Genomic DNA, 27,378 nt, shown 5'->3' with positions numbered 1-27,378 from the left:
ATTATCGTCGAGTCTCTCGCGTGTCGCAAGGTCGTAACGCCGACTCGGCGCTTTTGCAATTTGCACTAACCATCGAGCCGAGCAGGCGTAACAACGCCTCGCATTTAGCGAGCTTTTTGTCGTGCACCGTTATCGCCGAATCGATCAGACCGGCACACAGAGACGCGTCTTTAGTTCACAGGTATCCACAGGTGAATCGTCCGGAATATACAGGCCGCACTTCGAAACTAGATTATTCGCTTGCCGAGCAACCGCTTTGACTATTCAGCTAATCAGATCGTTGATAATCGCTTCTCCGATTCGTATAATTCGCTGCATGCCTTTGCGCCGTCCCCAATAATTAGCCTATTTCGTATTCTTCCAAGGAACTCATGAAAGCTGCGGTTATTTGTAACGCATTTTTAACCACTTGCGGTGGCAACGAATTCAGAGACTCGACAAAATCTAGCAGAAAGAATTTTATCTTCCTTTATAAGAAAGGAAAAAATGAACAAAATAAAAGGTAACGAGTTGCTAAGGGAAAAGTGGGAGATTCGGTTGGCTAAGTGTTAACACGTTGTTGTCCGGTCACGAGTTAACACGTGTTTGTACTCACATTAGTTATTTCAATTTTTGAAGCGCAAATTATATAAAAGATATATCAAAAGTTTCATATCAGTTCATTATGTAGAAATAAAGTATACTGAAGTTTATTTAGTTTGTTTCACTTTCATATTTAATTACAGAATAATATCCGGTGGCATGGGATAGCTTCTGCGTAAAATTGCCGATCAACAACGTGTTAATAATTTTGTAGAAAGTGGTAAATTCCAGAACAATCTAGAATATGCAAAAACATCACGACGTACGTGGCACGTCTTTCCATCGGAAGTTGTTAATGGCGGATACTGGAATATGATCGTTTAGTTAAATTTATTGTTATAAGGTGAGCATTTAGCTAATCAAGTTATTGATAATCGCTTTTATGATGTGTGCAATTTACAATATGTTTTTATATCGTTCGCTGTGATTAGATCATTTTGCAGTTCCCTTGGTAATCTGAGAGAGATGCGAGTACATGCTTGTGATGAAATAATGAGTGCATTCATTTGTGGATTTAATGTTTTTCCTGTATCGCTTTGAAATATCATCATGTACTTTCAGATTATCTTTAATTCGGAATTAATTAACAGGTTTTCAACCAACCGTGTCGCTTGGAAACGATTTTAATTCATTGTTTACGTAGTCTCTTGTATTACGTAACCATGACACTAGTTTATTGTTTACGATTTGTGTATAGAGTGTTTTATGACATTGAGACGAATAGCTCTGAAATGTGATAGAAGATGTAATTAAATTTCATCGGACTTCGAATAACGGATTATGAGACACGTGTGTTTGTTCTGGAAGAATAATAGAATAGATAAGAAATTCATGAATTTATTAATTTTGCGTATAAATATATTAAGTTGTGTTCAAAGTTGTTTAATTTGAAAAATATTTTAATTCCTTTATTGTATATACATGTTTAAATACTCTGTATTTATAAATTGCTTGCATTTATAAACATACAAATATAAAGTTGAAAAATTGAAGTTCAAATATTTGTTTAACTAATTTATTCTCGACGGAAATCGGAGTATAAAAAGGTATTTTATCAGATTGAAATAAAATACAGATCATTTTTGTTCAAGAACATTATATAATGTACCATTCCAAACTATATAAGTTTAGTGAACGAAACTTTTTCTTATTTCTTATTGTTTTAAAATTAGGACTTGTTCTACTTATGTAGTGTACTCTGCATAAACGAGGTAACCTGTAAAATAAGGAAATGAACAAATAACTTTATGTAGTGGGTATCATGAAGTCACCACAAAAACCGAAGCGCTTTCAGTTACACAACTGTATAATTCAATTATGTAATGAGGAAACCACACAGCTTGATGATAGGTCTGCACAGAATATAGTGCACTGAGTATACATTGTCGTTTGTAAGTTGAAAACAATGAAAAATAATTAGTGACGAAGACTGACGTATCATGGTAATCATCGAAAGCAAGAAAATCTCCTCTAACACAATATTTACATTTTAAGGCATTAAAGACTCACAATTTTTCTCTTCTATAAGTAATAAGACTTACAATAAAGTAGAATAAATGTAATAAAATAATCGTAATTGTGAAATCGTTAAAATGTGTTAAAATTTAGTCTATCACTTTCTCGTTTCCTGGTAATGTAAAGTTACTTATTATTGAATTGTGGAACTTTATACACACATTCACTTACAACGTATCTTATAAGAATCTTACAGAAACATTATGATAAAACTATTTTCATTACATTTATTCAAATTTTGTATATATTCTGTTTTCATGTCCCATTGCAGGCGATACGTGTCAGTTGTTACATAGTTACTACATACTCTCACGTAGATAAACAGGGTTATCTGCACAAATAACCGTGTACTAAAATAACAAACAAACACAGAAACACTCATTTTTTACACATGTTTTTGCAATGCTTGTAACTGTACGTATATTTACATACATTTTCATTTTCCTATTCTCAAAGCATTGATCCTCAATCTCAATATTTTTCGCCTTCATTTTTTTTTGCGATCGTTACAAAATTCTATTTTTTATCAATATTTTTCAATCATTCCAAATAACAATCGGTATAATCAGATCAAGCAGATTTCAATTCGAGAAATCTCCCGAATGCAATGGCGAGCGCGAAACGTGTTCCCAGAATTCGTGGAAGCGCTTCGATCGACATGGTTCAATTTCAGGCCAAGACGGTTACACTATCGTAATTCGGCAAATTTCGTGCGTTTTAATGACGGTGAATTGCATGTGAGACTGGGCTGTGGATATATCGTTGTTCGTGTTATCGTTGCCGTTCAATGTGCGTGCAATCGTTGACGGGTACTACAAATCGAGAATAAAGGTACGCGTCCATTTGAGAATAAAATGTTCGCACCAGTTGTTCTGGAACAGAGGTTTTCAATATGTTAGTCGCGAGTTAATCTTTTATACTTATATTTGTGAATATATTCAAGTAATTAATCGGTTTATAATAATAATAACCGGCCATTATTAATACTAACTAAATAAGAAAATCACAGTGATGAATCGTCAGAATTGATCACATAGATCCGTAATTATGAATAATTGACAATTAAATGTAAAGAACGAAGTAAAAGAATTTTGTTTAGATCTGTATATAATTGTGTTAATGTTAAATAAACTTGAGCTTGAAATATTAACTTCGATTTACCGTATTAAAAAATTGTATAAATCACCTACCATAATTCGGACTATAAGAAGTTAATTTTTAACGGGTTATAAACAATTGCTATAGGATGAAAGCAATATCAATTGCAGTAGGCAAGCCCGTGCCCTATGATTTCATATACAATTACGCTCATTAAAATTATCTTGTTATTAACAATTTACTGGAAATACAAAAGAATACCATGCAATTTCTAAGTCCCTACTTCAAAGATCAATAATTGACAACAGCAAAATTGTATTTGAAAAATCATAGTCCGCAACCTTTGTTGCGAGTTTGACACGACATTATAAGGTAAAGGATTAACGAGTTCGACAACGCTTTCGTTGTTAGATAGTCGCTCTACTTGCGAAATATGTTCTCGGAAGCAACTCGCAATAGTTTCACTCTCAAATGTACGCGTACCTTAACGCGTCGTGTCGAAACGTTCCCTCCATCGTTGTGGCGTGTATCGGTCGGTCGGCCAGTTTATAAATATGCGATCGGAGAAATTGCATTTTCTCGTTGCATCACGACGAACTGCAGCAGCAGCAGCAGTATGGTTCGCCGAGATACTCATGGTCACTGGCGATAATTCCCTATGTGCGATGCCGCGGTCATTACGCGTGACGGAGATACCGAACGGCCGATTAATAAAAATAATAATAATTATGAGAGATCGGAGGGGACCGCCACAAAACAGGGGAGGAGGTATCGAAATTCCAACGACGCGTATGAATCTCGTTTTATTTCGGTGAGTTCATTTACGTTGTAAATAACACTAATTTGTACTAATTAGAATTATATAATCGGCATCTTTAAAGCGGACGTTATTACGTTTAAGTCGATAATATTTATCGGTGACGGAGTAACGTCTGCGATTACGGACATTAAGTAGGTCCGCGGTGAACGGGGTTTTCATGTTTATCTTAATCTTTTAAGGTTAATTGCTAGGAAATTTGCTGTATACGCTAATGATCATCAGTTTTGATATTTGTACGTCGATGTATATATAGATAATACTTATATGTATGAATATAAAGCCCGCGGCTGTTCGCTCGTCTTTTTGTGTATTAAGTGTCAGTGGTAGAAATTATGGGCATATTCGTATCTGTGATTTAAAACTTGATCAGCGCAACTTGTTAATCTGGTTAATCTTGTTGGCGATGGTGAGCGGGAATGATAAGGATCTGAAACGATTTATCTCCCGGCAAGTACAATTATAATTTAATTTACATTCCTGCGGATGTTACTATATATTATGGAACGCTGGAGTTTCTAGGTGAATAAATAAGGAAACTGAGAATCAGTCGACGATGGAGATGAATAAAATTTACGAGTGCGTCTCGGCATCGTTATCGTCCCGTGATTCACCGGGCTGTAATTCTTTTAAAGAAAATGTTAATTATTATGCGGGTACGAGTTCGCGGGAGCAATTTTATTAGATTATTTTATGGCTGTCTTATGGGTGTCTGTAAATAATCATCAGATGCTATTCAGAATTATTTTTGACGCAGGAAAATTTATAGTAATTTCCGAATTCTGCGAAAGCTTTGCAGCCAATCTGTTTTAATTAAAATAGAAAATAGTAGTTACTGATAAAATAAGAAACTTAAAAACGTGCGCCGATTTTCTTCCGAAAAGTTTAGAATGAAATATGCAAGAAAATATTTAAAAAATTCTGCGGTGGTTAATTTGAATTTCAATTCCGTTCGAAGTAAACACGCGGACTAAAAAGATAGTCAAGATCATTTACTGTGCACAATGAAATTTATATTTTCTTTGCAACACAAAGAATTGATGAATATGTATGGATATGATTATATGTACAGTTTCATAACGTTAAGTTGTTTTTGTTCTACCTGGAACTGATATATCTACCCGATGAGTTATAAACGAGGCTGCGCGGGTATATGCAATATCCACGTGTCGCACTTATAACTAGGTTGCAAATTTTATGCGCTTTTACCATTGTTCTGTACCTTGGAAGACCGAGCGCGTGGATGAGTCATCAAGGTCTACGAACACTGCAGCAGAATTTTTAGCAACAAATCCCCATCACCACGGTCGAGAGCCGTACAAGACACAGCAATCGGAAAAGTCATCAAATATCATTTGCATACATTGTATGAAAAATAGAACACTCATTTTTTGCATTGAACAATTTTTCAACTCTTGACACGTGAATGCTTAATGAAGTTTTCGTGAAAGATTTGCATTTTTTGTAACTTCTCTTGTTAAGTGTTATTTTTATATAAACTAGAATTTATGAATTATGAACCAGTTTTAGAAGAAGTATAGAATGAATCATGGAATTATGCCAGGTTGTATTTCAAGTTTAATTAGAAATGTGAGACGTTGCAATATGTTTAAATAGTTTAATTAGTTCAAAGTTTAATTAGAAATGGAAAAAATCACGAAATATTTAAATAATACGAGGGGTTCATTTTCATATATTTTCAGATATACGTTGTTACGTTATAGAACTAAAGTTGTTTATAAAGTTTCAAAATATACATGTTTCCATTTCATATATTCTCATTTTATATATTATCATTTTATATATTAGTATTTTGTATATTTTCATTTTATACATTGTCATATTATACATTGTCATTTTATACATTGCAATTTTATATATTGTCATATTCTTCAGCCATTTCACATAGACTTTCCTGATTAATTTCACATTAATCAATGTTCCGTTAAACTGTCGCGTACGAACGTAATGGAATTTATGACCCCACAAAATTCACCGGCGAATCGCGGCGTATGTAACAACCACACGCAATCGTATGAAACATGGCCAAGCAAAAAAGTTGTGTATAGTAGATACGAATAAAACTTTTAATTTAGTGCCATCTAAATAAACCCGTTAACTGGCCATACATTTCTTTCTTTGATCCTGGGTCTCGTAAGGCGTTCCGCGAATGTGAGCATCCGCGCAAACATCCGCGGTTTACTTATAGCGTTCACGAACACGTTCCCTTATCCAGTTTCGCGAAACCTTGAATGTAAAAGTAGTAGTGCAAACGGTTCGATTTATTTTGATTTTTTTTCGTTGGGCGTTGAGTATAAAAGGAATAATCTTTCAATTTGGTACGATTTATCTGGATTTTGTTGAATTGTTTTCGACATTAGACACAAGGAAATAAAGAATTCTCTGATTTATTTCGATGTATTTTAGTTTTCTTTCATTGTTATTCGTTCGACTTATTTCGGAAGTTGAACACAAGAAGAACAAACGATCCTTCGATTTATTACGATTTGTTTTAATTGTATTTAGTCGTTATAACGATTGAGCACTGGAGGAACAGCTTGATGTATCACGATTTATCGATTTTCTATTTATTGGAATTCAATCCGATTTTATTTAATTATTTTGTGTGCTCGACACGAGAGGGATGAACGGTCCTTTGGTTGAAGGATCCACGGTGCTCTGACCATCCTTCCATCTCGGAGACAAAGTACACGTATCAGGAATGCACGGCAACGTGCACCGGCATACGGTAGCACGGCATGACATTAATAATTCATGGCGGCGCGAACGCCGAGGAAGGGTTAGGCTTTGGGGAATTATAAATATTTAGATCGCTGCCGGAGATCGCCGCGAAGAAACGCTGAAAACGCTGAAACGCCGTTTTGCGTCCTTTCTTCCTCCGGTTTCTTTTGTTCCCCACGGCGATAAACCTCGCCCCGTTATGCCACACGGTGCATTGTGAAGTGTGTAACGCTGCTCTCGCTGCGCTCCGCCACCGTGACTGTCGAATTTCTTCCTCGCCTACACATCTTTCCCCCTTTTTCGACACTCTTATCGTATCCTGCCGTCGGAAGGAAATTCTTCAACCAGGCAAAAAAGCTGTAACTTAAAGGAAACAACGAAATTTTTTAGTATGTTGCTCGCCGGTCGTTCTGGCTCGTCGATTAGAGTGCAGTGACACGTGCGTTTAAATAACGGACGTTACACGGACGTCGTTTTTGATGGACGCCGTAGTTGCAGTCGCGCGAGCGTTCGTTTTGTCATCCGTAACTGTGATGCTTCTCGTGTTAATAAATGGCGCGAACAAGATGGATCACGCGTAAATTGTAATTTTGGAAACGCGGTGGGGAGGAGAAATATTGGTTGTGCTCTGTGAATTGTTCGAGGTTGCTACCAGGTGCGTGTTATACGATTTGAAGTTAGCTTTGATTTAATGAAGCTAGGTTAAAGTTTCTTAACTGTTTTGGAATGCTTCAGAGCCTTGAACGAGCCTTGAAACGTCACATCAGATGTTCTTCAGTTTCAGATATTAGAATCTCGATATTCATTGCTTTAATTGGTTCGCTACTCCATTTGTAATGTACTTTTAAACCGTTGTTCTGTTGATGAATTCCGTGTCGTTATTTATGCAGATGGCAAGGTATATACGTAGTACGTATGTACATATTGTACGATGGAACAAAGCCATGCCCGATAGCCTGGGGATGGCAAGCTGTGCTGTTATGGTTAACCGGAGTTGACTGATGTGACGGGTAACTACAGGCATTTTTAGCAACGACATGGTTGAAGAGTAAAGGTACCGTTGTAGAACGATCGATGGAGATTTCGTTTAACGATCATTTATTTTTAATTATTTTCATATACACAATATTTATATTTACCAAATTCCATTTATAATTCCCATTGCAGTTAGGATCCAATATAACAAAGAAAAATATGAATTCTTTAAAAACAAATATACATTTGATATTCCTGTCGTCAAATTTAAATGAAGACATAAGACACGTTATGTTCAAAAGTCAACGTCCGTGCTGATAGGTCAACGTTACACTGTCTCTCTACTGTGATCATAAACGTCGAATTTGACGGACGCAGCTCGCACAACTGCATGCAGGTACTCACACGTTGCAGCGTGGCGTTACCACGGACATGGGAACGTGTTATTAAAAAACCGATGATTGGTTTTAATTTCCCGTATCAAGGATTGCGAATCGATTCGTTTCGGGAATGCTTCCGTGTAGTTTCCTAGGATAGAACAAAGGCTAGAGAGACTTCACAAGGTGCGAAAGAAACGGACATTATTTACGGTTTGAAGTAAATCTCTGAGATCACTTGGTAGTTAGGCTGGTGAATGCGAGTCTGTTCAGTCAGTTTTTATTTATTCTGATCTTATTTTCTATGCTAGTTTGTTATTCGTCAATACAATTACACGTGACTAGTCAAAATTATATACAGAACATTCAGCGAAAGACGTCTCTTACTCCTGTGTCGTCCCGCTAACTATCAAGTCATCCCCCAAACGCGCGGTTCGCCAAAAAAACTCGCCGCCATGGGCGTTTTCAGTGTTTACGCAATAGGAAAATGTTACGGGCGTGTTTCGGTGTGCGTGGGATCGAATTCTTTCCACTCGGGAGCTCTTTATTGCCGTCTAATGGCATTGCCGGAGCGCGAAGATTTGCGCAATTCAGCTTTGTTGTAAACTCGCGCGTCTTATCTATTAAAGACCGGCCGCGGCCAGCAGAACGTTGCTTCTTTAGAGCCTTCATAGCTTGTTGCACAAACCTGCTACAACCATTCTTACCACGCCTCGCCCCCCCCCCCCCCCCCCCACCTTACTCGCTCTTTCTTCTGTCTTGTTTCATTTGTTACTTTTCTACCCACGGTCTATTAATTTTTACTGTGCCGGAGATTAGATTTACATGAGCGTGCACAGCACCGGCTGCAGTGTCGGCAGTTCGTAATTGCGGCAGCGGCATTACGCCACAATTATTTCCTTGCATTCGTTGTTGTTCACCTTTATCGCGCGTGTTTTATTTAATTCCACGCAACCGAACAACTCTCGTTGTTGTCATTACAATTCTCAATTTTCCATAGTAATCTATACCACGCGTGCGCCCGCGCACAAACCAATGCTTAACGCCCGCGGCACTCCGAGTACGTTGACTTTCTGTTAATTATCGAGGAAATTGCCATGGTGTAATGAAACAAACATACGTTAATACGGTTTCTTGTTGCCGGTCATTGTGCACCTGAGACTCGTGCCCCTGCGTTCTTCTGTGATATTTCCGCGGTAGTTATTAATACCTATTTACTTCTTCGCGCGAGAAGAGGTGTTTCGAGTATGTCGTTCTTTTTTTGGATCGAACGATGTTTTGAGATGTTAAATCGTGACCGCTACAGAATGTTTGTGAAACCGCTACGACTTTTCATTTGTTCTTGTATCCCTTGCTGGATGGCTTCTGACCTTTTTCTGCTGTGCACCTTTCAGTTAAAATCTACCGCTCAATTAGTGAAATAAATAAATAGCTGTAATAAATAAACTGTTTGCGAAATTGCCTATAATAGTTGCGTAAGTTCGAGTAAGAGGGCTGAGTAAGTTCGGAGTTAATCAATCGTACAGTTTAAACTCACGCGCATAATAAACCGTAGAAAGGTGATTTATCGTACCTTTCATATAAACAGAAACGGTTGATTTAATATTACAAAAACCAAATATATGCATTTTAAAAGCTTCTATGCGTAAACACTCATTAAAGTCTCACTAAACCCAATTAATTGATTAGTATCGTATATATAGTCTCGATAAATGTGCGGATCGGGAATAATGTACAGGAATATACAAAACTGTAATAAATAACTACCTTTATTAATAATAAAACAAATAATGTTTAAATATAAGGAACTAGATAATAGAGACACACGACTAAAACAACACATAACTTACTGCCACGAAGACTAACGCACGACTTTCCCTGCACAGCCTCCCTATCTGGAAACCTTGAGCCTGTGACTTTGTGCAGTGCACTTTTCTTCGATCGTTAGGCTATCCTCTTTTATTACCCTTCGTTCGCATTCATTCTCGCATTCATGTTTCTTAACCCCTTGCCCTATAATTTATTTCTCAACTATGATCGATACAAGTATTTTATCGTTAATAATTTATTAAAGAAAGAAAAACTGTTGACACTTATTCTGTGTCTACTCATGAGGTTAACGATTGATAGTAGAAAAGTAGTATTTAGGTTATGTTGAAAAAAAATAAATAACACTTAGAATTTTCAAATTCAGTTTAACACTAAAACTACCAAGCAGTTAAATTGACTTTTTGAAATTTTTCTATAGAAACTCCATGAGTGCATCTATTGAGACTTTAATTGATTTACAATTCAGTTGGCGTATTGTTAAATCAATTTCTTGAATAATTTCGCAGAGAAACATCCGTTATCTTCTTAATAATTGCAAAACGAAGAAATCAAGAATGAGTTATTTCGATCTGTTTGGTAATTTTGTTATAATTTTCGTCAGCAACCTGACACGGTATCGTAAATCGAGGGGTTAAAAATATCCTAAGTTATGCTAAAAATCATAGATAAAAGGCGTTTATTTTCCACAAAATGTTCCCCCGGCCTTACAATATTACTACACTAATAAACCACTTGATTCGACTGCTCGGTCATTCCAGCGTTAAAACGACGGTTTGACGACCGGTTAGAATCCAGCGCGACGTCGAGAAAAAGAAATCGATGCTTCCTCCCTCGTTCAAGCGTGCGAATGCACCCCGTTTTATCCTCTTGAAGATACTGGATGGCTGAGCCTCTCTCCCTCGTCAGTTCTCCCAGCCCCCCCCCTCCCTCTCGTTCTACCCGTTAACCTCCTCCAACGCGTTCCCCGCTTCGATAAGTTGCACCGTTCACGCGACCTCTCTTATTTCCTGACCCCGGCAGCCTTGACCTAGGCCTTCTCTCGCGGGGGTCGATCAATCAATGAGAGAGAAGACTGCCGCAGCCTGACATCGTAAGGCTAATTGCGTAAGCGGCCCGATAATGGCCCATTTCTATTTCCAGACCGAGCCACCCGGTACAATCGAATTTGTTTTCTCGCGGTCCTGGTCTGCCGGAAGCTGGATCGATCGACGTCCGCGTCGCGAAGGGGTATCGATCGAGGGAGAAACGGACCGACAAAGATCGCTTCATTGATTTATTGGGATTCGAGCTGGAATTATCGGTGGCCGGAGGCTCGTCGCGCTGATTACGTTAAAGTTCAGAACGCCTGACCATAGTTACTGACTTTCAATTGTTTGTTGCGTAATGTTCGATCGGCGATAATCCGTTCGCCGCGGTGCGCCGTGCTGATTCCGTGCCACGCCACGCTACGCCGTGGAGTAGTGCTTCACCTATTAGCTTTTGGTTACGTTGCCAGCGAGCAATATTAAGTTGATCGATTAAAGCCTGGGTTGAATGGAAATTCAATAAGGGAGTGATCGATAATGGGAGCGCTCGCCCGTTCCGTTTTGTTCCCTCCTTGCCCTCGCCGAGATTTTACGCGGTCGTATCTTCGCGAACGGCAAATCTGTTGAAAAAGAATCATCAACTGGTTTGGAACGATTGAACGGAATCGAAGGAGGATTTATGCTCGCATCGAACAGATTAAATCGAACAGATCTTTTTTAAAATATTGCTGAATTATATTTGGCGACGGTTTGGGAATGTTTCTGTCTTGCATTTTAGGTTATATTCTTTGCAAATAGAAATTGTTAAAATGGCTGTTATCGGAGAGAGAACTGTTGGTAGTTTGGAAAACAATTACTGTAGTAGAAATATTAAAAGATTTTTATGAAATTGAAGTATCCTTGGGGCTATATCTATTTTCCGAGGTTACAAACGATTATGGCTATTTTTAACGGCGGTTATTTAATAACCTACTAAAAATCGAAGATCGATAGCTATAAATTTCTTAATAAGTTTATTGGCGGCAATAGCAATTGCAATCACGAACTAAGTCATCTCAGCTAACATAATCTGTCGTGATTCTTATTAAAAAGAATATTAACCGTTTCATACAGTTAATGATTACCTTGTGTTTCTTATTTTAGTAACGTAGTAAAGTGTGTATTATGCGAACGTTGGGAGGGAAATATTCTTCTGATCTCCTTTGCGTATAGGTATTAGTAAGTTAAAAAGAAGAATTACACTTTTTAACAATAGTCATCTCTACCATTTTACATCTTAAACAAACTCTGTTTTCTAACAAAAACATAAATCCCGCTTGCAGAAGAATTCACATATTTTCGGCAAACAAACGATTAGAAAAGATCATTTCTATATAGTTCTAAATTTCAAATCAATTTCCCGAGTCTCTAAATTGAAATCTTACTTTGAAAACTAGAAAATATCGCAGTTTGTCATTTCACAATATTGTTCCTAGTCCCTTTGTTTACTCCGCCACTAATGCTTCCCCGAAACCTGCTATTCTTACAGTCCAACCCCGTTTATTTACAGACGTCCAATGGATTAAATCGACGCCGGTGAATTACACGGAACCAAGAACAGCCCGCACCAACTGGAACTGAATCCTGAGGACTCACCAGCGAGGCGCTCTCATTACAATGTAATGAACAATGTAACGCGTCGCCGTTGATTTAACAGCAACACTCGCGACCAACAGCAAGACCCAGCAGCTAGAACGCACGGGCAGGTGCAGACACGAGAGGAACAACCATAAAATCACCGGGCTCGGTCGGTTTCCGTAAGGGATAAACGTACAGTTCCGAATCTGCCGATCGATCGATCGATCGATCGTTTCCTTCCGAAGGTCCGCGTTCGTTCTGCACAATCCCATAGCTGGCTTTCTTTTTCCTCGATCCGTGGACGCCGCTAGATCGCAACGCGGTCGCCCTACAACCCGACGCAGCCTACTTTCTATCGGGCCGGAACGACCGGCGAGGTGCACCGACAGTAAAATCCTCGAGAAACGAGTTTTACGAGCGATTCTCACGGGCGAAACGCGACGAAACGACCGCAATTACGACGGGGATAGTACCGACTAGCTCTTTTTCCGCTGTTTCGCTTTGTTCGCGAGTCGCGAGCCGCCCACGAGACGAAAACCGGAATGTGCGTAACAGTCGATTGATCGGATCGCGATCTCCGAACCATCGGGTTCTCCAGGCCCGCGAGATTCGTCGTTATCTCTTTCGCCGCGAAATTGTTGGGTGATCTACGGCCAGCCAACGTAATCTCTCTAACGATCAACTTTGTTTCGATCTTTTCAGTTTTATTCGTTGCGTCCCGAAGAAGAGTGGGAGCGGTACAAGGGAGGGACTCCCGCGAGTCGCTGGCGTTGTATCATAACGGCTAGTTCCGATTAAATTACAGTCGGCAGGCAAACCTTGCTACCGCGAGGGACACTACCCAAGAATAAGAGGAGTGTGTTGAAACGAAGAAATATATAGAGAAATATAAAAGAGAAAAATATCCGAGTCCATATAACAAGACGAGATGTACAGGGACCCGAACAGCTCCGCAAAGGGCGACGAGGTCGAGATCGTTAGCAGATTTTTAGCGCCTTTGTGCGCGAGGGATGAGACCGCCAGGAACATCGCCCTGGCGGCAGCCAGGAATACGGTCGAGGGATGGCTCGGCGGGGTCGGCAGTCCGAATCACTGGGATGACGCCGGCGAGATGGAGGACGTCGAGAACGTCGGGGGAAAGTTCAAGAGCCAGGACGGGAGGTGAGTGTCAGGCCACGATTGAAAACCGCCGCTTCTTCGACCAGACGATACGTTTCCATAAAACCGCGCGTGTCATATCGAGGAACCTCGTATCCCGGATATCTTCCTTTGGTACGCGGCCCCCTATCCGACGAGGAATGCGAGAAGAACGCGCAAACGCGCGCACCCTGCTGCCCACGGGCCTCGAGTAATCCGTAATTCTATTTCACCGCGATATTCTTGTTCACCGGAAAAACGTTTGGCGAGTTTTGTTTTAGATGGATTTCGAGATGTCGAGAGATTGTTTTTCATTCTTTTAGCTTGGAGGAAAGGACATTCGAGTTTTTTTGAGGTTGAAATAGAATTTGTGAAATTTATTGGTTTCTGTTTATTTATTTTGATTGTTGTTGAGTTTGTAGAAGTGAAGAAAGAGAAAGAAAACGGATTTTTGATGTTTGAAATGTAAGTGACGTTGACAATGTTATTGAAATAATTGAGTGCAACATCTTGTGGGGTGTTAGGACTTGTTACTTAAAAATAACGTTATGTTTTAGTACTGTTATGATCTTTAATTTATACATTTGAAGTAATGACGATAGGGCACGGATTTTTTAGTAAATTCGCATTTTTATAGGCGAATTTCGAGAAATTGGATTTAGATAAATGATATATTCTCTGTAACGTACAATTTGGTGTTTAATGATTTTCCTGAGTTTCAATGTTTCTACAGTTGTACGCGGCATAAGTAAACTGTTTTTAGTTTTAAAGAGGAAATTGCTTTTAAATTAAAAAATCAATAGATAAGTGACAAATTAAGAAGCAATAAATAATTATATCTGGAAAAAGACTGGAAGTTAAAGTTACGTACATTGACATGATATTAATTAAAACATAATCTAAAGATTCAACAGATTTTTTAAAAGTCTACTTATGTACGAAATAACTCAACATACAACTTACAGTACCGTCGTGCATAAAAATGATCTGTCAGTTAACTTCAACATTTAATTGAACCAGATTTACGACGGGGCAAATATCTCCTTCCAAGATTCACGGGAACCTTTTTTCACAACTACCGTAAAGAGAAACTTCTTCCAACCTTTTCAACGATTCCGTTTATTGAATACGCGAAGAATTCACTCAGCGTCGAGTTGTATTTTCTCCATTAGACTCGTGGACGTTGGTGTACGCCTAGCTCTATCCCACATCGTAAATACATAATGATTTATGAACGTCGAGGTGGCTCGATCCGTGGGAAAGATAATATTTACATCCCGATGTAGCGATCGGTCGGCCCTCATTAAACTCCCGGAGAAAACTCGCGGGAGACACTCGAAGCCCCGATAGGTAGCCAATCCGCGGACCAACGTATATTTTCCCATTCACTTCCGCACGAATTTTTCCACGGTTCGTGCGTCTCACGTTAATCGAGGTCTTCGTTTACCTTTCACGCGAAGATACGACATGGGGATCGAGCGGTCGCCGACCAAGTCAGCGCCGAAGGATGTGCAGCCCCTTCTCCCGCAGCAGATGCTGCTGCAGGACACCTTCAGGACCGAGGGCTTCTTCCCTCAGAGCGTGACCGAGAACCCGGCGTTCCTCGAGGACAATAGTCTAGAGTGCTCGGAACGATACCCGTCCGGCTCGTTCGACTGCGTCGACGGCAGGCTCGGCAACGAGACCAGCTACGGGACCCCGAATGAGAGGAGGCGTTACGATGTGGACACCTACAGGTCCGGTCACTCGACGTCCTCCGACGAGGGGAAAGGGTATAAGATCGAGTCGCAGGACCGTTGCCGGAGGTTCAAGGATGGTTCGGAGACGCGTTTCGGGTCAAGTAGTGAGAGCGAAAGAAAGTACGTTGGATCCTCGTCCAGCGAGAGATTGAACGAAGTTAGCCTGGAGGACAGACCTAGGACCAAGAACTACGTAAAGGTGAAGGGAGCTAAACAGAAACAGCTGGAAGACGATGAGCTAGACTCCGACACCAGGATATACGGGAAGAGTCCCAAGTTTGACGATAATTTCGGGGCGAATTTCGATCGTAGGAACTTGAACTTCTCCAGGGCTAAAGGGGATGTGTTGCAGCGTGATCGGAGATGCTACGATAGCGCGGATGATGTTTCCTTCGATGAGACAGAGATCACCATCAGGAACCGCGACGGCGTTGTGTTCAACACGCTGGACGGGTTCGAGAATGACAACGCAAATGAGATTTATCACAGGCAGAATGATAATCGTGCCGAGGATATGAAGCTAGAAAACTTCGAGGTGTATCCTTGTGAAGAGGAACTTCTAGACGATCGTCAGCGTTGCCAGCGCCCGGAACAGCCGCAAGATTATTTGCGCAAGACCGACGAGAGGAAGTTCAGCGCAGGACAAATCAAGAGACCGCTCTCGCAGGACGAAGATGTCTCTTCCAAGAGCGGCCGAGTACTCGAGAGCCCGGATGTTACCCCGGGAGACGTGGGCAGGATGCTCAATCTAGGGAACGCTCTAGACGGGCCTAGGCAGGCTCAGGCAAACAAGTATCTGAGCCTGGTTTCCCTGCATCTGCCGGTGATACTGAGGCTCAGTGTTAACTGTCCCTTCCAGAATGTGAGGATTAAGTGCGCGGAAATCCTGGAGATGGTTAAGGTGAGTTCCTTTTTTTTTAGATTTAATTCATTGATTATCTCTCGTATTACCATGAGTTTATCTTTACTATATTTTCTGTTTTCTTTTTGTACTAGTCTTTACTGGTAAAATTCTACAATAAATATATGATGAAGTTATTTCAGTTCTGTATCGTATAAAGTAAATATTCATATTTTTTAAATGTTATATGAGATCTTGTACTTTGAATTAATTAACTTCATATTTCGACTTTTTATAATATCCTTGGTTATTGAACTATTTCTATGTTATACTGTTATCTGTAGGTTTAGTATTGAATGATACTGTTCAATAAAAAGGAAGGATGTATGATGCATATTTTAACATATTTGTTCGTAAACAATTAACTCGAATGGAAATTATAAAAGTTGAAAATTGTACATTGAAAAAGGTACTGAAGGTATCAACACGGTTCATACGAGTAACATTCTTTCGTTAAGGTTTAAAATTGTTTTAGAGAACATGCACTATGAATTAAGTTTGCATAAAAGGATGCATTACGGTTTTATTGATCTGTTTGCTATTTAAGTTATTATAGAAAATTACTTTAAAATAGCTTCTATTCATTTCACAAATTCCGTTGGAAAAAGTATTAGAATAAACAAATGTTGTAGATGTATTTTTAGAGACTTTGTTGAGACTAATTTTGTAATCTTTTTAATGGGGCATTAAAACGCGATTTTAAACATTATCATAGTTTTAGTAAATTTTATCTGTGAAAGTACAGATGCTTCTCTTCTTTCTTTCTTTTGAAGGACCATTCAGAGGACTTGAACCTGTCTTGCATCAAAATTTACATTTATTTCTACCTGCATCTGTACTTTCACAGATAAAATTTACTAAAACTATGACCAAAAGAAAGAAAGGTCATTCATTTTACGTGCACTAATGTGAACGATTCACAGTCACCATTTAGAAACAGCAAACGGTGTAGTAGAAGAACTGTACGTACCCTCGGAGTAATAAATGAATACGGTAGCCGTGTGGTTTTGAGGGAATGATATTTTTATTTCTCTAAGGATTGGAAATAGTGTCCTGGCCACACGCGATTCTAGCTGATAGCGGTACTCTCATACATAATAAATCGGAAAGGACCAATGCTTACGTTAATGGAGTTGTTTTAACTGTCTATTTATGGAACGGGTTCGTACCATGGCCTAAAAATACGTCTGCAGTATACCGGCGATGTTTAAAGCGGCTTCAAGGTTCAGTTTATTAATCAGCCGTTATAAATCGGGGAAAATATTTCCTCAAAAAGTGTCATAAAAAAGGGAAAATCGTAGATCAGTCTGAAATTGAGTAATCTGAGATATTTAAGATATAAAAAATTCACTGTTCATTTTACTGATGTGAACGTATTTTTAGAGACTCTTTTTTGCCATCGTTAGATAGTTAATCTACCGTTGTAGTTAAGTACTAATAAATAGGGGTTTAAGTACATAATATGAAACGTATAATGCTATTAAGGAACGAGTTACGTATTTTACTACATAAATGATTGTTTTTCTTAACGGTAGCAGCCGTTTTATGTCAGTTGTTTAATGTTTTGAGGTTGAAAGTTGTAAACTTCAATTATCGTTTTAAATAATAAAAAAAAATTTGCGCCCAACGCGGGGCTCGAACCCGCGACCCTGAGATTAAGAGTCTCATGCTCTACCGACTGAGCTAGCCGGGCTGTTGAAAAACAATTCTTACTTCTCATATTATTATTACGTATTAACAGCAAAATTAATAATATTAAAAAGAAAATTGTTAATCTTTTTCAGGATAGAGGACTTCCAGTGCCAGTGCCAGTTTTCGATGGACCTAGTGCCTTCGTCCCTACATCAGAGGTAAGTACTCTTCAAAATACGTTCTCATTACCATTTTTCTTCTTTAATATTCAAGTGGTATTTTATTTTAAATGTAATTCAATTGTGATTAATTATATTATGTGATGGTTGTAAAGCAGCGGTAGGATAGTATCAGATGTATGAAATATTTCAAATTTTTTAAATTGCAGCTACATTGTAATTTTATGAAACACTTCATTAGGGTGTGAGATAAGATTTTATGAAATTTCAAAGGTAACTTCTAATTGTTTGGAAGGGTCAGGATCCGAATGAAATTATCACGGTTAATAATAATGAAAAATTATTACGGTTGGCGTAAACTGGGACACATCGAATAGCTTGCTCGTAGCGCCGATAAGTTTCGCTCAGGGATTGGTAGTCGTCGGTAAAACCGAGACTCACGATTGGCTAAAAGGAGGACGATATCGCGGATTGGTCCACATTTACTTGTCCCCTGGTAACCTTCAATTTAGTTTAATTAAGAACAATTACGTGCTTTTGCCATTGTCGGCTCCTTGCTACGCCACTGCATTCTAAGTCTGTGCATGTAAGTTAAAGAGATCTTCATTACCGACTGTTCTATCACGCAGCAAAAGAACCCATTCGATAAAAGATTTAATCACCGATGAAACGTTTACGATGACGTCAAGTCGTTAACGATTATTTATTAAATTAATTGCAAGGTTCATGCACGTCTCTGTTAATTGCCTGTTCTATTTTTAGCAATTATATGTGCCACCAATTGCATTCCAAGATTTCCAAATGTATTTTATGTTCGCGATGATAACGCTTATCATTTTCGATTAAAGTTTATTATTTACCATTTTAATTAACAAGATATTTCCGACGGCTCCCGATAGGTGGCGCTGAAGATCGGTTAGCAGCGCAAGAAATTTGTGGGAATTAAATTTACCGCGGCAAATTGCGAAATTAAATATATACGCGGTGGGTATAGTTTTTTTCCAGATTGTTTGCTGTATTAAATAATCTGCTAATTTATCTGGAGCTCGTAGTATTCCGAGTTAAATTTGGCACGAAAAAATCTTTGGCATACCGATAAGTCGGATTATTGATATTAGATAGCGTTGTCACATTTACGCATTTTCGTTAATGAAAACAGTCATGTTCATTTATCGCGGACGCGCGACATTTTAGAATAGTGTGTTGCGTATTAAAATTGAGCAATCAAATTTAGGATTGAATCGCATTCTTTAAAACAAAGTAGTTTTATCGGGTGATAGATAAAAGATTTAAAATACAAACGTGTGTATTTTATTTGTTCCGTATCCCTTCATATTTCATACATCTGACAAAGTTTGTACGTGCATTTTCTATATACAAAATAATGTAAAGCAGCTTCCGCCAACGCGTTGTTACTGTGTTTACTTTAATTTTTAATTAATTCAATTCGGTGAATGAGACGAGTGAACGGTTTTCGACGCTTCGCAATCCAAGTACATTTTTCATCGCAAAATAATAATAAGGTAAGTATGACATAAGGTACCTTATCGTTTTTATGCGTAATATGTATTCCTACAATAACTGTATTACACAATTTTTTTTAAGGTTTTCATACTATTTCAAAAATTTTTATTGCTATTGCACTTATTGTTAAACTGTGGTTACTCGAGTGTTTTTACAACGGATGTACTTTATATTTATTATGGATGTTACTGTAAAATCTACTAATAAGTTTAAATTATAAATTACGTATGAATTAATACATTTATATATTAATTATATCTTATTATTATATATCGTAATATACTACAATATAATAAAATATGTAATTTGTATGTAAATGTATATATTTTCATGACACATGTCCCCTGCGTTAAAAAGTGAAAAGAAAATATGATATATTCATGAATTAAATGGTCCTGTGATTAGTTGGAGACGTTTTCCCGTGAAAATGAATATAATTGCTCGAAAATAGCTTCCTTCGGAATGCACATATTCACAGATATTAATCGGAAACAGGCAGCCTATTGATAATTTTCTAATTGCGCACCGTCCCCGCGATTTTCAGTTTCAATTCGTTGCACTTTCGTTCGAGCAATCAGCGCACACTTTGTTCCAGCCGGATGGAACGAAATTACACAGTGAGAAAGCAATTACAGTTCCCTGTATTCTGAAAAACGACCACTGTTTCGCGATCGCACGACCATATTGCACAAACAACAAATACGCGTGCACCGGACGCACGCACAAACGAAACAGACTACATTTTTCGACGAAATATGTTTTCGTTTCTTCGAAGGTCGGGACGGTTCATAAAATCGATTAATGTGTAACGAAAGAATAATCTTCGATAACGTAATCATTTCGTATCGAAGTACTTACTCGAAATGCTTTTCAAAAAAGTGACGCACGCTCGTGACAAAAGAGATTACCCGCGTGTCACGCTCGTTCCCTGTTTTAATATTCAACATGTAATTTGACGCGTCCGCGTGAATATATTGCATAGAGAGATAAATTGCTCTTCTGAGTAGACAAAGGTATGAAATGAATGAAATTTAAGCGTAATTACTTCAGAAAATTTTTTAACAAATTACTTCCATATCGTCTGTCCGTGAAAATGGTAAAATATTAAAAGCTACACTATATATTTTTAATATACACACTTATATTTAAATATATCATTATGCGTGTTTAGAAATTTGTTTGAAATTAATAGAAATTAATTTCCTTTTTCGATTTAAATACGGAAAATGATATTACCAATTGTCATAATTAAATTATAATTAACTGTATGGCAATATTCAAGTACGAACTCATCTTAAATACTGTATATACTTCTTTTTAGTTATATTTAATGGTAAATTTCATAGACAAAGTAATATTACACTATTTTAACGAAAACATGAAATGACAAACTCAATTAACTTTCTTCATTGCTGTCAACAATGTTTAATAAAATTATTCTTGCAAAATATATGCTAGTATATTTAAACGGTAGTTTTTTAAATGTTTTATAATTTAAAAGTAGATGCAATAGGAAAGCAATAGTCAGAAACTGGTTTCATGTCTGGATAGATTTCAGTGTATTGGTTTTTCACTGTCTCAACGTTTGCACTTCGAATACGACCGTGCTTCGATTTCACAAATTCGTCCGACCGCGTACATAGCAATTACAGGTTCTATGCTCGGGGAGTTTAACCGGCATCCTGTAAACGCCGCTCTAACCGAAGAAGCAGTCGGTGAAACTTGATCACTTTACTTCATCGTTTTGCTTCTGTGACGTGCTTCGCACTTATCGTAATCGTTCCCGACAGTCAGACATGGTTGAACATTAAAGACTGATCACGCGATCTGTGGACGTGTTTCCTCCCCCTCGACGCTCGATATCGATCAGATAGCAAAGAGTTTTGTTGTTACAGCCACGTTGCGGTTCATTTTTTTTGCAACCGCGAATATCGCACCACTGACGTTATTAGTGACGTTAACATTATAATTACAAGACTGTGACAAATTATTTATTTACGACTTCTCTTATTACGCACGACAAAAATCATATACGTGGTTATTCAATCGAAAGTGTATGAAATATCGAGAAGCATACTCGGATATTCGCGATAAGAAATTAGAGATCAGTTATTTTGACTGCCTGATAGTTCAAATGTTAACTTCTTATCTTATAATATCGAACCAAATTCGTGTCGAGGATTTTAACTTTTAAGTATGGTCGTGCAGTCACACAGATTTGTATATAAAATATCATGAATTTTGAAATCAGTGAAATTTTCGATATATAGTTGATACTATTGCTATGTAGAAATATTTAAACAAGTAAAAATAAATATTCAAAATACATTTTCTCATTAGTTGCTACAAACGAGAATATTTAATATTAATCTGTCATTTCCAGCCTTCTGTATTTAAAGGTTAAATTTATATTTTTTGCGCAATTATAGGCGAATTAATATTTGAATATGATCAATATTTTTTTCTTATAGGTAATTTTCAAAGCTATGATTGGTATAAGTATATTCGGAATAGAAATGAATTCTGTGCTTTCCTAAAAATAAATTTATCGTCCATTTACAGAAAGTTCGTATATATTTTAATCCTCACTTTTAAAGTAAAAATAGAAAGTCCCTAAATGTCGGAGGAATAATTAGATTAAATTTTTTTACTCTATTCGATTCTTTTTCAGTTTAGAAAATTATTAACGATAGAATCACGCTGACAAATGTCATCGCTACATAATAAATAGATAAGGCAAGAGGTTAAAAGAACACAGGAATCATTAAAATGTTTTGCATTGGTAATATGAACTAGTAGAAATGGCAAGTCATACGTAAACACGTCAACTGATTCTTATTCGATAATTAATACTTAATGGCTTAATTAACTTTCAAACAGGTTTTCACGTTTGCAGCTTCAAGTGGAAGTATTTATCTTTTTGTTCAATTTACGTTTACTTGTAGTGTGACTTCTTACCCGGTTCCATTATTCACTTTGCAAATCTGTTCTAAGAATTGAGTTATCGATTATTTAAAAATCTTTAAAAAGTCAATAATCAATAGCTAAGGATATTTCAATCAAGTTTTTAATACTAATCTGAATTACAACTAACTAGTCACCTCGAGTAATGTAAATTAGTAATTTCTTCTGAGATCATTATTCAAGGAGAAAATAATTTAGCTTGTTTTGGATATAACAGAATCACTGACAGATTTCTAATTAGTTTCCAGCGAGTAAAGCATTAAGACATCTTGTATACCGTTCGTCGAGTTTGAATGTAATCAGCAGTTTTAGTTTAATCACTGGTATTTTTTTAAATTTAATTATATCCCACTAATGCGTAAACTTGATTAAAGATGAAACATGCGCGATTGACAGTCTTCCAGAGAAGTGCATACCTTGGTTACTCTTACAGGTCTGTGTATGAAATATTACGGAAAGTAATCAAGAAGATTTTTATTCGAACATTTTATTTACTGACGGTTATTTAATGGTCTTAGAAATGAATAATTACCACGTAAAGATTTTTTAATAAATCATTTAACAGCTACAGTAATTACAATCCTGAACCAATTTCAAGCTAATCTAATTATTCCTCTTAGGATTATTACTCGCCAAATCATTAACATGGATGTCTCGTTTACTGGGTTGAAAAATTTGAATATCCTTCTTGCATAATTTATTATAACAATACATTTACGTTCGGTAAATATTGAACCAAATTTCGAAAAATTACCGTAGTTACTTTTAGTTATACTCTAAACACTGCAAGCTTTTTTTCCGAACTACTTTTTAGAACGCTAAGCGCAACATACCTCGTCATTCATCCGTGATGCGCTAGTATAGCATAGTTATTGAGAAGCCTATTAATAGGCTTCCGCATGTAGTACAGAATTATATTATTATGTATTGATAATTAATTAATAATAGTTAGATGATTATCAGTTACTGGAATTAATAATAGACAATTATTCTTAATATTATTCTTATAACTATTTATTTAATCAATTATTATAATATTACTTTACGATTGATCAATTAATTAAATGGTCATCGGGTTAGATTATTATAATCCCCATTAACAATAATTAAATAGTTATAACATCATTATAACTATTGTTACAACAGAAACCATTACATTATATTTCTTTCCCACAATTGCGCGATAATTAGCTTGAAACGGTGAAAAGTGGCGAAGAAACTGCACGAATTCTAGATCAGTCTGGGTCACGTGCATGTCCAGCGGAATTTAGTCGGTGCTCGCGTCGAGCCAAGTTCAGACTGCCCTAAATTTCTAACATGGTACGCGATTTCTGCGGTATCTTGGAGTACTGCCCAAAGTTTGCCACGTCGAGTGTCACGAAGGGTGAGGACGGAAAGAGGGGATGCTCGCGGGAATCCTGGTCAGGTCATACCGAGCTTGTAGCCTCGGTCCAGCGACCGCAAGTGGCTATAAGTGTCCTGTACACAGCCTCCATTAAAGACCTAATTGAATCTCTTTCCGACCGTTTTCTTTTTCTCCCCCCGTGATCTCCATCCTCCGCGTGGATCCACCAGCAAGCGTATTTTGATTGGGCGTCTACCAACGTTTGTTTACCGCGGTCGTCAGGAATTTTATTAGCGCCGGCTGGCTGGATTCGAACCAGTAATTATATTAATGTAATTGTTTGCTCTCTGTCCGGGCCTTTGGCCGGCGAGACTTTATACAAGGTGCTAAGTTGGTAAGTCGGGAATATTGAACAAAACTTGTTCATTTGAGATGATTGTTTTGAAAATATCGTGATTTAGGACTCGAATCAAGATATGAAAACACTTTTTATGGAACGGTAGCTCTATGAGACATTGGTTTCACTTAGTAACTTTTGTACTGAGCTTCAAGATCAAGCGAAGAGGTTGAAATAGGTTTTTTCTAAAGTTATAAAATGATGTATTCTCCAGTTCCCAAGAAATTAAGCTTTTTAATATTATGTTTGGTACTTTTTATCTGTTCTTTTACATATTTCTCTTATTTTTCGTTTTTCAGTTTTACTCTTCTCCGCTCGATAAATTTTCACACAGTAAATAAGCATCAATTTCTAACAAAATATTACTAATATTTTAAAAAAGATAACACAAATGAAAGTAAATTAAAGAACAGAATTGTTCTGTTTGAACGTTTCGTGTACCAATGCACTATACAAAATATGATATTAAATATCTAATTTTGTAATTTTAATACATAGAATCATATGTCGAGTGAAAGTCACCATTCGAGACCAAAGGGTTAATTCCGATTCCCCGCAAATCGATGCGTCGAACGACAAAATTTTACCTCGTACGTTTTCCTCTCGTTTCGCCACACAAAATTGCACAACACTCTGTATATTCCCGGGTCGTTGACTTCTTTCTATGCGTCTTCCAATTGCCCAGCCGCCATTCGACCTCGCCAATTTGAAACGGGCCCACGTGCATCGCGGAATAACGCATTGTCACCGTTGCGACGCTGACTGCGGAGCACCGTACAGTCCGGGCTATAACGATATCAACTATCGATCGATAAACCGTCTGTTTACGTTACAGACATTATCGTAGCAGGCCCGTATAGGTCCGAGTTTGTATTATTCGATTCTGCATTTGCGTGGATGATGCTTATCCAGCTGAGGTTATCGGTGACAATCCAGCGACACGACGCACAGTGATCGATCAATTACAAAAGTGAGACAAAAATCAATACTACTCGAAAAATTACTTTTTCTTAGTGAATCATAAAATATACTATAAATACTAACAGTGGTGAATTCGCATCCCTTTTTTTGGTTCCCTTGACTATAACGACCGGAACCATGTCAATCATTAAGATATAATCTTTGTTGTAACCTGTAACAAATTACGACTTAATTTACAAATTATAAAATAAAATGTATTAATGTAATAACTGCAATATCATGTACACATTTTAAATCGATTTGTATTCTACGTATCAGAACTGAATTAATTTATGGATATTATTTTTAAATGATGCCACTCAAAATTTGGCACATTTCATACACTCGAATTGCCGGATGCCTAAATGTTAACATTCGAATAATTGAGAAATTTGAAAATGTTTTTAATTATAAATAAGATTAAATAAAAAGCAGCCGTATCAGCTATATGTATCAGACCATGATAAATGCAATTACATAAGAATTTTCAATTTTTAAAACAAATTTTCTGTATTTTTGTGCCATTTTATCCGGAAATCGACTGCTGTCCGGCATGTTCATTTACATGACATCGGTGACGTGTGACGCAAACGAGATGACGCGATAATCGCATTACACTGTGAAATTGTGGGATCGAGCTGATTATCACGGGAACGGTACATTCACGGTTCGATTCGACGTAAAGTAAATCAAGCTTCGAGACGCGAAACGTATTCGATGAACGGCAGGAAAGGGAGAAAAAGTGGAAGGGAGAACGTAAAACACGGTATGGGGTGGAAATAGTGAAATTTCTCATGTAAATCCTCGCCAGCCACGTAGTCCACGCTCGGTTTGTAAGCCCTCGCGTAAATAACCGGCTGCTGCCTCCGGAATACCCATGGGAATATTACTTCTGATATATTTTTCGGATCGGGTCGAAGATGCGTGGAATATGCGATCGGATTCGTTTTCTTGATGGCAATATGCTCTTTTTAAATCGATTTTTGGTATTGCTTTTTGTGAGAAAATTCTTTTACTTTTGTTGCGAAAGTATTGACACTGGAAATATTAACCCCTTGTCCAATAATTTATTTCCCAACTGTACTAGATAAAACAACTTTACCGTTAATAATTTAGTAGAAAAAGAAAAGAATGTTATACTTATTCTGTGACTACATTTACTACAAATGTTAAAGGTTCATAATAGGCAAGTAACATTTAATTTCTGTTAAAAATAAATAAATGACATTTAGATTTGTCGAATTCATTCTAAACTATTCATCACGAGTCTGATACGTTATTATAAGGGAAGAAGTTAACACTAAAGGTATCGGAACATTACGCATACCTACCGTTACCAGTCAAGTAATTTATTATAAAATAAAGGTAAACAAGTTAGACGATAAATGTTTCTTAGTGAGGACAGAAACAAAAGGAAAGGCAAAAATTAAGAAATTGGGTAATTGGACAATATAAGAATAGATATAAAGTTAAATGAACGGAAGAAAATGCAGAATTTTAATTCAAATTTTAAAACCAGACATTTGACTAGTCACGGTATATTTAGTATTAAATTATTTGAATTATTTGTTAAATGTACTCTTTTATAATTATGAAGATAATATAGGTATCTTTCTGGAAATACATTAAATAAATTGATTTAATAATGCGTGCTTTAAAAGTCAATCAAACGGTGCATCCACTAGTAACGACAATGTATGATAAATTTGATTAATAACACCACTTTTATTAATTAATTGTCACTAGAACTAATAGTCGGGTCAAAACGACCCATTTCGAGGTTCTTCTTTTATAAATATTCAAGATATACGCTTCCTATATACACATCCTTTTTTCGATAAATTATTAACTAAATCGATTGAATAACACGCAAACTAAAATATAAATGAATCGATATCTCTATAAATACACTCTTCTAATTTGTATCTACGAGAGAACATAATCCAGTGAATTCGTAGTAGTCCACTAGTTCCAGCACTGTAAACGAAACAGAACTGCGGTCGCCGATCATAAAATCTGTTT

The 27,378-nt window shown here is 37.3% G+C and overlaps 1 protein-coding gene, 1 long non-coding RNA gene and 1 other non-coding gene across 12 annotated transcripts in view; 1 reads left to right on the top strand and 2 right to left on the bottom strand.

The window, feature by feature from the left end:
- The window catches only part of Sesn (Sestrin), a 319,665-nt gene that overhangs the window by 47,183 nt on the left and 245,104 nt on the right, over window positions 1–27,378 (top strand). For 6 of the 10 annotated variants that reach the window (XM_031986586.2, XM_031986590.2, XM_031986582.2 and 3 more), the window contains 4 exons: window positions 12,511–12,747; window positions 13,281–13,739; window positions 15,176–16,355; window positions 18,140–18,205. In XM_031986586.2, the coding sequence (XP_031842446.1) occupies window positions 13,507–13,739; window positions 15,176–16,355; window positions 18,140–18,205 (1,479 nt within the window). In that variant the 5' untranslated portion in view covers window positions 12,511–12,747; window positions 13,281–13,506. Of the gene's footprint in view, window positions 1–12,510; window positions 12,758–13,280; window positions 13,740–15,175; window positions 16,356–18,139; window positions 18,206–27,378 lie in introns of all 10 variants that reach the window. The other 4 variants (XM_031986594.2, XM_031986584.2, XM_031986595.2 and 1 more) reach the window with 2 other exon arrangements.
- On the bottom strand, window positions 6,087–26,276 carry LOC116431333 (uncharacterized). Its single transcript, XR_004235904.2, has 4 exons — window positions 25,879–26,276; window positions 25,441–25,528; window positions 24,984–25,308; window positions 6,087–7,117 (listed from the first exon to the last, which is right to left on the bottom strand). It is a non-coding gene; the product is annotated as an uncharacterized LOC116431333 (long non-coding RNA).
- Window positions 17,976–18,048, bottom strand: TRNAK-CUU (transfer RNA lysine (anticodon CUU)). Its single transcript has one exon. It is a non-coding gene; the product is annotated as a tRNA-Lys (tRNA).

The sequence above is a fragment of the Nomia melanderi genome, chromosome 9 (genome assembly GCF_051020985.1).
Source record: "Nomia melanderi isolate GNS246 chromosome 9, iyNomMela1, whole genome shotgun sequence".
NCBI classification, from domain to species: Eukaryota; Metazoa; Arthropoda; class Insecta; order Hymenoptera; family Halictidae; genus Nomia; species Nomia melanderi.
Note: the sequence above shows the minus strand (reverse complement) of the source record. Positions and strands in the feature narration are given on the sequence as shown.